Genomic DNA, 11,020 nt, shown 5'->3' with positions numbered 1-11,020 from the left:
GAGGGAACAAAAATGGTCAGAAGGCTGGAGCACCTCTGCTACGAAAACAAGCTGAGAGTTGGGGTTGTTCAGCCTGGAGAAGAGAAGGCTATGGGGAGACCTTGTTGCTGCCTTTCAATATATAAGGAAGGCTTTTAAGAAAGATGGGAAGAGACTTTTCACTAGAGCCAGCAGTGACAGGACAAGGGGCGCCAGTTTTAAACTGAAAGAGGGTAGATCTAGACTGAACATAAGGGAGAATGTTCTGGGCTTGGAACTAGATGATCTTGAAGGTCCCTTCTAGCCCAAATTATTCTATGAATCTATGATTCTAAGGAATTCTTTATGATAAGGGTGGTGAGGCGCTGGCACAGGTTGCCCAGAGAAGCTGTGGCTGCCCCATCCCTGGCGGTGTTCAAGGATGGGTTTTTCAGCAACCTGATCTAGTGGAAGGTGTCTCTGCCCACGGCAGGGAATTGGATGTGATGATCTTTAAAGATCCCTTCCAGTGAAAACCATTCTGTGATGCTATGACTACAGGTATTTAAAGCTATGAGCATAGCTCCAACATGGCAAAGCAGTCATGTAAGTACAGAGAAATGCTATTCTTAACAGTGAAACTAACTTCCTGATTTTTCCCTGTACGTTTGTTTCCTCTTCTGTTAGACAATATTCTCCACATGCTCAGATTAACTTAGCCCCATGGATTTCAACTGACAGCACATGCAGGAAATGTTGCTCTAGGGCAGCCTGAGGAACTCATGGTCTACCAGACAGCTGAGAATTGTGAAAGCACTTGAAGTTGCCAGATGCAGAATAATCTTTTCCTTGTACCTCCATCCAGCTTACGTTTTTTCCACTTGGAACTTCTTCTCACTGTAAACACACTTTGCCTTGCTACATCTCCTTTCAAAAGGAAATTCATGTATTTTCTTTCATTGTGGTTGGTCATTCACTAGTGAGATATACAGTGAGCTCCAAGCTGAGTAATCTGTCTCTTAAGGACGTGCATTGCCCATGTAAAAGAATCTGTCATCCTGCTTACTGGCCATGACTCAATGATGCTCATAAAACTGAGACTACAGCAGCAGATAGAAGTCATTAGAAAAGTGCCATTCTGATCTCTCACACACATTGAACTCCCTCTTTGCCTCCAAGTTAAGCAATTCACAAAAAAAACTGTTTGCTTTCTTGCCATAGCAACATTATTTTCCTGTGATCAGTGCAACAGGTCCACAAATGGATGATGTTTGCCAAGTGTCACAACATGGGAGAGAGATGTGACAGCTCTTTCATTGGAGCAAGAAACAGAACGACTTTTACCAGTGCCTTTGACAACATGTCACTTGGAAGAAAAGACCACACTGTGACCAAATTTTGCAATTCCAGGAAATTAGTTTTCCATTTATATTTTAACTCAAGTTTGAATGAAAATTAATTTTAAGAGGCAAAAGAAAAAAAAAGTGAAGGAAGGAAGCTTCCCCACGTTTGCCACAAAGAAGGTAATAATAAACAAAGAGAAAGCTGGAATACATGATACATGGTACTAAAAATGCATAAACAAAACCAACAACAAAAAAAACCCAAACACAACAAAGCAATGCCCAAAAAGGAAAGAAAGAAAGGAAAGGCAGTCAACTGCTTCTTCCAAGTTTTAGGAAGTAGTGAAAGCAAGGATGCCAGGACTGGTCCCTAAAGTGTTTAAAAGCAGGCTGATGATTTTCAGTGTCACATGAATAGTCATGAACTGGAAGGAACACAAATGTCCTTCTGAGGACCAGAAGTGAGGACTAGGAGTACATATGCAGACCTAATCACAAAGCTACTGAAGGCATGTACATAGTTTTGCACATCTGAGCTTCCAGCAAAATACTTGTTGAACATATGTAAAACCATCTGCAGGACTGGAAGGTAACAGCTAAATGTCGTGGTGTTACAAACTGCATCCATCAAGCACCTGGCTCCTTTCTGAACATTGGTTATTCTTTTTTTCTTGTTTACCACAACTGGTTACCACTGAAGTTTGCAACTTGGCCCAAACTATAAGCCTTGTTCCAGCTTCTAGAGCTTTCATGCACTTTATATCAGACGGTGAATAAAAGCAAAACCAGGGGACCCAGCAACGTACAACATACTGTCCACTGTGCTGAAGAAGGCAGCTCTCTCTCCCTTGGTGAGCTCCAAGGCTATTGCTCCCTGATGGCCCCTGCCTGGCCAATGGTGCAGGGAGCAAAGATGCCCTTCCCAGACTGCTCATCCAGGGTGAGGGTTTGCCTACTCCCACTGTGTTGTTTTGGGCAAAAAGCAGAATTGAAACCTGGTGTCCCAGTTCCTGGCAGAGCATGGTGACTGTCAGGCAGTTGTGCAAGGCTGGACAGCACCAAGCTGCCAGTGGTTTTAACAGGAGTGATCTAACCTGCCAGGCTTTGTGTCTTGATGCTGTGCACGTCACTTTTGCCTGGGGCATGACTAATGCCGCGGGTTACTCTGCTGCCTGGGGAGTATCACTGCAACCCAGAGTTTCTGACTGTTTTGTTTAACTTAGCTTTCAAACTGAGCATAAAAATGGACGATGCACATCCTTGCAGTCTGTGTGTGCCTCAATTAAAACAGGAGCAGCAGTAGGACCATGTCTCCTCCTTGCCTGAGTCTGCAGTAGCATCCCCTATAAGTCTGTTCTTCACTAAAACCACTCTCACAGTTACCATTTGTCTCACGCCAAACTAAGAATTTTAGCCCAAACCAAAGATTTTTTAAAACATTTGAACTCTGAAATATTTGGTCTGGGACCAACCCACAACAGGGAGTGATTTTTTTATTTGGTCACTGAATCAGAAAATCACGTCTTAGAATTCCCAATTCCCTAGCCACACACAGACAATAACAGACAGGGTATGCGCAGGAGCACGAATATGGTGAGTTATTTATACAACCCTGAAATTTAAAGAGGACCAATCTTCTTACAGTGAACCACATTATATTTAAGATGAAACAAACACTGTGGGGTGAGGGGGAAGGTTGGGAGGCTGAAATTGGACAATCCAGACTTAAAATCATAGAATCATAGAATAGTTAGGGTTGGAAAGGACCTTAAGATCATCTAGTTCCAACCCCCCTGCCAGGAGCAGGGACACCACACACTAAACTATGTCGCCCAAGGCTCTGTCCAACCTGGCCTTGAACACTGCCAGGGTTGGAGCATCCAGAATCCATATAACTCAGATACATGGATTCAAGTACACCCTGAGTTCAGAGTAACAGGAACCCTGTGACAGCATAACTTCACAGAAAGGAATTTGGTGTTATACCACTGATGTCCAAAGTGCACAGAGGTAAAACAAATCCACAAAACAAAGCTCTCATATCCTGTAAGAGCCAATTCCTTACACAGCCACTACATTAATTTTCTAAAATCCAGGATAAATATCACAGCTTACTGTACTACAAGAAAAGTCATCATCCTATTTCATGCCAGTATTTTAATAGCCTTTGTACTATTTGCAGCAGACATAACACGATGCCATATTTTCTTATCAGCAGAAAAACACCAAGAAAAAGAAACAAGAAAAAACCAGCCTCTGTGATGCCTCACAAAGTATTTTCTGTTTCAAGTTTTCCTCCAGAAAGGGAAGGTTGTCTGTACTCAGGCTGTGACAGATTTCAAAAACAGACTGTAAGAGGCCATTGCAATCTATGAGAAAAGGAAAGTCCTGTTAGTCATGTGAAGGGTGACCCCTGCATCCCTGCCCGGCTCCAGAAGCACAAACAATGACTTACCAGTGGCTACTCCCCACAGCCGCTCTTCTGGAATTGCAACATCTGATATGTAAAACCTTTTCCTTCCTCACTGATGAGGTTCTTGCTGGGGACCCTTACATCTTCAAAAAAGATCTGAGCTGTGTCTGATGACTTCATGCCCAGTTTGCCTATCTTTTTAGCAACATGAATACCTGAAGAAAGTATTAGAAAGGCCACCGAAAATACAAGTGGTATATACAAGTACAGCATTTCAAGAAAGTGAAGTTTGCAGATGTGAAGGTATGTGCCAAGACTACAGTGAAATCTGCCTTCAGGAAAAACATAACAGTATTCTGGAATTTAAGAGTAAAACAATCCACGTCCCATTTCCAAGAGCTTTTCTATTTTATTTAACTAGCAAAGCAGGAACTGCAATTGTAAGGGTCACACTTTTTATTATGTCCCCAAATAATAATTCTTTACTAGTAGTAATAATCTTACTTCATGCATGTCTTGAAACAATGCAATATTTATTTGCTTATGTTTGATTTTTAGTGCACTGTTATGAAATGCTGGAATTCAATTTAGCAGTATTTGCAGATGGCCTACACTGCTGTGAAACAGTAGAGAAATACTTAGCAATGACAAAAACAGAGCTATGTTTTAAGCTGCAACTAGAGAATTTCTCCTCCTGGAAATCCCACTCCTTTCCTCTCTTCCACATTTATCCTTCTCTTTCTAGTCTATCCTGATGCTTTCTGTAGAAGAGAGAGTTTATAATCACACTACACCAATTCGTCCTAATACAAACTTAGACTCAAATTCCTAATTGCTACAAACAGCAAACAATTCCGTACCAACTCCAAATTTTGCTAAAAGTATGTATTTTATGATGGCTTATAAAATATTGTTTAGTTAATCTAAGTAGTCATAGATGGGTTCATAATGATCACAACTGATACCTCTGAGTTTTATCATGGACATGCTTGTGAAAAGGGTTTGCTTCCCCACAGGCAATGACTGACCCCACATGCAATGGCCTGTTGGAGATGAACCTGGTTCCTTCAGGTTTGGCCATGTAAGACTTCAGCTACCTAGTCACATTTGGTCTTTTGTAGCCACAAGTTCTTCCTTGCTTTTGTTCAGATGGAAGTATGGCTTTACCACTGTCTCATGAGAGCTTAACAGACATCTACTGGTTTTATTTTTTAAAGTTTGGGTGGCAATTCCCTTGTCTTCAGTTTTCATCTCCTTGTTGCTCTGGGGCTGATGAGAATATTCAGGATAGGAGTCAAGAATGTTTCAGAGGTAAACTAAGGCCAACAATCAGGAATAAGAGTTTGAGCAAATCATGCTGATTACATCTGTAAAGTCAAGATATGTAGAAAAACAGTCCTCCAAGTCAGCACATGTCTTTGCAAAAAATGAAACATTTTATTACCCACATACATGGTATTCTAACCAGCTCTGTGATGAGGAGGTATTCTATTCTGACAATATTTTCCTCTTTATTCTTTTTTTTTTTCCTAGTCCTCTACTATTCTCTAACACAGCTCAGTAGGAGTTGGTCATTGCACAGACCGTTGTCAACTTTCATGGATATTAGTCAACATCTCTTTCTGAACTAATATAGACATCTCATCTTCTACTAACAGGAGGCCTTCAGTCATGTGAAAATTACTTTGGTTTTGCAGGCAGAAGTTGTTGGCAATCATTCCCTTCAAATTCACTCTCTCTGGCTGCACTGAATAAGGCTATGGAAAGTTTCACTCTTTTGCAGAGATTAAATACTAACACTATTTCCAAATGCCATGATTGCTCTCAGAGTAAGTCTGCATAGACTTCCACACCTTCCACTCAAGATTTTTCTCCACTGTCCAATCCATAAATGGATTATGTGCTAGGAATATTTGCTTTGATATGTGTTCAACACAGGAAGAAAATCAGGACAGCTGTGTAAAAATTTTTTACCCTTGGATTGAAAACTATCCAGCAATTTGCACCCACTCATACCAAAAAAACATTTGTGGTTTGTTTCTGTATTAAAATCAGAGCTAAACAAACACACTGAACCATTTACAGGCACAGATGATTTCTAGAACACCTTTTCCCATTGGATTACTGCTTGGTTTCTTTGAAAGTCTCAGAGATCATGTCTTTGGTCTACTTCTAGTTGGTTTTATGCAATCACTGCTCTTTGCCCATATGAAGATGTGCTTACGATCTGCCCAGATAACTCCTGGAGTTTGTCTGTATTAAATAAATAACAAGCAATAACACAGAAATCTAGCAAGGCCAAGAGCCTGACAGTTGGCATGCTAATAGAGCCATTTATGCTACTCACACCAGTATCACTGAGATGGATTACTATGTCTCTTTCTGGGCAGTTCTTTCCAGGCATCTTTGATTTTTCATTTTCTCCCACTCCTCCAGCTTTCTGACAATTACCTTACAAATGGAAACAGGCACATTTTAAATTGCAACCTGAGAAACATGCTCTTACCCTTGTCCTGGATGCTCTTCTCTTTATTATCTCCCCCTTGCAATCTACCCTAGTGCCATCTGAGGACCCAGAGGACAAACCACTGCACAAATAGTTGCAGGATTAGGGCTGCAAGCCATTTGTCTATATATATATTACTCACAGACATTCTACAACTTGTTAGATTCTCTTTCATCATATGAAAAATTAAGGTTGGGGTTTTTTTAGGACATCGTTATTATGAGGACTATTCACCCAATTTGGATATCTACCGTGAAACCACACTGCCATTCTCCAAATTCCTTTTGTGAGAAAGGTATTCAGCAGTGTCTGTCAAATCTAGGCCATGATTTACTTCACCCAGAACAGACACTGTACACACATGAAGCAAATCCTGCTTCATATCTCCAATAAATTACCAGCTGTTGAACTAAGTAATTCACTTTCAGACCTGGAACTTTTTTTTCCTTTTTTTTCTATCATCGTAAGTACGAAACAATTAAGGTTTACATGACAAATGTTGGACTAGTCTCCCATGTCTTTCCAGCTGCTAGCAAAGAATGAGTTACCACTGTGCCATGGATCCCTTTCTTACTGCGCCATACAGGCTGGTGACTGCGGCAGTTAGTCAGACATAACACACTCGTTCTCCACTGCATGCATTCTTGAGCTTTGACACACATACATCTACAGACGCTTGCTAGTGCATCATTCAGTGATGTCCTTCAGACACTTCCCGTACAGTCTTGGTCTGCTGCCCTCCAAGGAGCACCAATCTTTGGCAGACAGACATCCTTAGGATGTATCAAAACAGCCAGAGCTTCCTCCTCACATCTGTGTCAAATGGCAGCCTTTTTCACCCTTTTCCTCTTTATCTTCCTGAAAAAACTCCTTTCTGATATGACCCACCCAAAATCAACCATCTTAATATTTCATTTCGAAAGGTCACCAGTCTTGGTACAGCGACCCTTTTGGAAGCCAGTATCTGTATCACACAGAAAAAAGAAAGCTTATATACTTCAAGGAGTGCAATTTTTGTTTCTGGGAAGACTTCTACACTTCTGCAGATCAGCTTCAGGTGACTCAGGCAACTTTTCTACTTTCTAGAATCTATTTACTGCAGTAAAGAAGATCTATGTATAGGCTGCGTGATCTTAACAATACCCCCTGCCCCCAGCCTGCCAAGCTATAACAACTCATGTGTCTTTTTGGAATAAGCAAAGTAGCTGAAAACTTCCAAGTCAATTTCTGTATATTTGATCTGACTCTAACAGTGGGTTGGCTGCTTTGTTTTTGGAAAACTGATTTCTAAACTCTTTATTCTTTTATTTTCACATACTTGAGAATCACTTTCGATATTTTCTGGACAAGACAGCAAGCTTAAAAATACTCCTCTATTCACTGAAAAAAGAAGCATATAGGCTGTTTGTTAGTCCTCATACAAACCACGGAAGAGTTTAATACTGTTTTTGAAAAGTAGTTTAAAAACATTTTACATACAGTTCATGTGCAAAGGTCTATGAAATAATGTTATTTAGTTTACAGACTGTTTGCATCTTCTTTCTACCTTTTGGGACAGAAAACAAAGATAAAAATTTCTGTGGAACTTCTCCAAAACTAAAACACACTGAACGTTCTAACTTTAAAAAAAAAAAAAAGAAAAAAAAAAAGTCTTTGTTTTTAATGATTTCTTTAAGGCACAAATTTTGTCCTTGGCACTAATTTGTATATTCATTCTCACAGAAGGTTATGAAATCTTCCCATGCAAATGTATCTGAGCAACTTTTATAAATGTATTTTTGGAAAAAAGGACTCTCTTTAGTCTGTAAAATACTTAACTTTCTTCTTATTTTCTCCTGTCCCCTACTCTTTTTGGAATTGTGCAAACGGATTTCAGAACCAAATTTGTATGACAGTGAAGTATCTAACTTAGAAGAGCATTTATGGGTGCAGTCCTTCCTGTCAAACACCTTTCCTCCTTATACTGTCCATACTTAAAAATCAAATTAGAAAATCAAATTAGAAGAGAAAGAATTCTGTGTTATTACCAGGTAGATTCATTGGCAGACATATGAGATATTTATTTCGATGGGGAGGTCCTTCACTGGTGTTTGCCAGCAGGCACATCCAGTCCACTTGGCATCCAGACGTAGTCCACATCTTACCACCATTTATGATGTATTCATCGTCTTTTCTCACAGCTGTTGTCTTGATGTCTATTTCAAAACATACGAAATGAAGGGTTATTCTTGTGAAGGAGGGATAAGCTGGTCCCTGTACAACTGGCAGACTCACTCCTTTTCTCTCATTCAGACAACTAATGTTTGGTTCTCCCTTCATACCCCCCCAGGTCCTCTAACTCTACCAGGCTGCACAAAGCCTGGACAACTCTTGGAAGGCACATGAGGGAAACGAGACCACTTCTCTCACCCTCCTTTACATGGAGTCTTCATCCCTGTCGATGAAAGCAAAAAACTTTCCTTAAGTAAATTTGGTTGTCAAAAACTTGGGCCAGAAATATTTCAGTCTGAGGTGATGTATTATGCATTTCTGTAACTCTGTATGTTAGTCACTGAGCACGTCATTAATTTCTGAGTCCTGACTTAAACAAACATATGCCTCACTATCTGTGTATGCATAAAGATATATGTACATGCATTTCCTGCATGTTCTTGGTCAGAATAGTGTAATAAATTCAAAGCTAGTAAACTTCCAAAAAAACAAGTCTAAATGCTAAGAATGTCTTTATACAAAGGAGTTCCAAATGCCTGCTATTTATACCCCCGACAAAAAACAATCTGCTCTTCATCTGTGAGTGTTCACATCATGCTGCAAGCAGCCCTAGCTGCAATAGACAGCCAGAATGAATCATTACTTATTATTATTTACACACTAGCAGAATTTCTAAAGGGCTCGATTTTTACCTCTGTAATTGAACACCTTCAACTAAAACCCCGACTGAGGAAGACTCTCCAATAGATACCTAGCTATAAGTAAGTGATGGTATAAGAGAACCCTACTAAACTCCTTGTAGCACCTGTAAATCTAATGAGTCTCTGAAGTCCATAAGAGTTCATCTATTGAGGGAGGCAGCAGACTTGAGGGGTAAGAGTCAAGACACTAAGTAGAGTGGGGAGGCACATTTAGGTGAGCTGGCTATACCTTTATACACACCCATCTCAATCTGCACATGAACCTTCTTCCCAAAGGCTCTAATTATAAACCAAAGCAAAACCAAGTATCTGATCTTCATTTATGCCAAAACCAGCATGATTTACAAGACAAAGCAGGATTGAGGTCAGCATGGCTGAAAAGAAGTCTTTTTAATAACAGAACTGGGGAAAAATAGTGGGAGAATATTGCATAAAGTATAAGATAAGGGAATATCGGATATAGCTATGGCTAAAAGAATTTACAAGCAGATAATAATGAAAGGGAAAGAAATAGTACTAATGTGGATAAAAACAGCAGGCATATAGCTATTTCAATGAATGCCAAATCTGTCCAAGGGACTCGATACAAAATCTGTATAACAATTGGAGGCCAACAAACTTAAGAAACCTAAAGTACTGATAAAAGCTAATAATACATGAACACAGACACTGGACAAACATATACACAGGGACTAAATAACAAAAGAAGGACACACAAGAGCTGGGATAAGAAATGACACTGTACTGATGTAGCGTAGAAAAGATGGAAGCAATAACAGTGATTTACATCATGCATCTGTTTGTTGTGGAACAGCTACTGAAGAGATGAGACAGAGGTTCCATGGAAGGTCTGCAAAGGAACAATGAGCACTGTGATGTTATCACAAATGTAAACAGTTCTTGTGAGCATGGCGTCACAGGGGACTAACCACCCAAACACAGATTAAAGAACAAATGCCTTACTAATGGGAACCTTCAAGTACTCCCAGATGTGATAGCTGACAGTTTGCTTCAACCACTTGAAAAATGACTATTTATAATCAACTTATGAAGAGATATTTCTCTTTAATTAGAAGATAGATCAAGTAAATAAGTAAGTTTTATGTTTAAAATACAGCAGACTTTGAAAACCTCTTAACAATTTACCAAAATCAAGTGGACTGAGTCTCAGGGATATGGCTCAGAAGAGAATTTAATATTTGACTGTAATTATTCTCCCTGACAGAGATTAGCTCTGGGAAAAGGCTGCTTCAGTGGGTGCTCCATAACTTATATTTGGCAGGTCCACATCACTGTCCCTGTAGGGACTATATAACTCAGCAACTTACAGAGCACGCTGTGTGGGCCCCTTCCAGGAAAGGTGACTATCAAAAGGCTTTTGATACAGCTAGTGCCATATATAAGCAACCAGGGCTGGTCACTTCACCATTCAAGTCACAACATACTTGAATCTTAAGTTTTCTTCTGCACTGTGCTCTTGAGTCCAGCCATGCATCGAAATATATTTGACAAAAGACAAGGTTGGCATCAACTTTTAAGGTCAACATTACGATCAAAGATAGGCAACACACATCCTTCAAGTTAAAAAAAAAATAAAAAATAAGAACAGAAATCTGGGATTTACATCATCAGCACAGGAAAAAAAAACCCCAAACTTGCATGAAATAGCTTCAAGTCTAACTGGATGAATAATCACGTTAAAAAACAGGAGACGGCTTACAGGAAAGGAAAGAGATTAATCATCAAAGTAAGCTACGGTTTGGAGGTCAGAAAGTAAGAACTGCCACAGGTCAAACTAAATTAAGTCTTGCAGATGAAAACCACCAAAATTAAGTAAGATTTAGGTGGCAAACTGAAACGTTCCAGCTGCAGAAATGAATAGAGAATT

At 39.7% G+C, this 11,020-nt stretch overlaps 1 protein-coding gene across 1 annotated transcript in view; it reads right to left on the bottom strand.

The window, feature by feature from the left end:
* LOC104401708 (probable acyl-CoA dehydrogenase 6) overlaps positions 1–11,020 on the bottom strand; it is a gene marked incomplete at its 5' end in the record, with an annotated part of 30,374 nt that overhangs the window by 9,099 nt on the left and 10,255 nt on the right. The window contains 3 exon segments of the mRNA XM_010009380.1: positions 3,757–3,786; positions 3,789–3,929; positions 8,248–8,415. Of these exon segments, the coding sequence (XP_010007682.1) occupies positions 3,757–3,786; positions 3,789–3,929; positions 8,248–8,415 (339 nt within the window).

Source organism: Nestor notabilis, unplaced genomic scaffold (assembly GCF_000696875.1).
Source record: "Nestor notabilis isolate BGI_N333 unplaced genomic scaffold, ASM69687v1 scaffold3172, whole genome shotgun sequence".
NCBI lineage: Eukaryota > Metazoa > Chordata > Aves > Psittaciformes > Psittacidae > Nestor > Nestor notabilis.
Note: the sequence above shows the minus strand (reverse complement) of the source record. Positions and strands in the feature narration are given on the sequence as shown.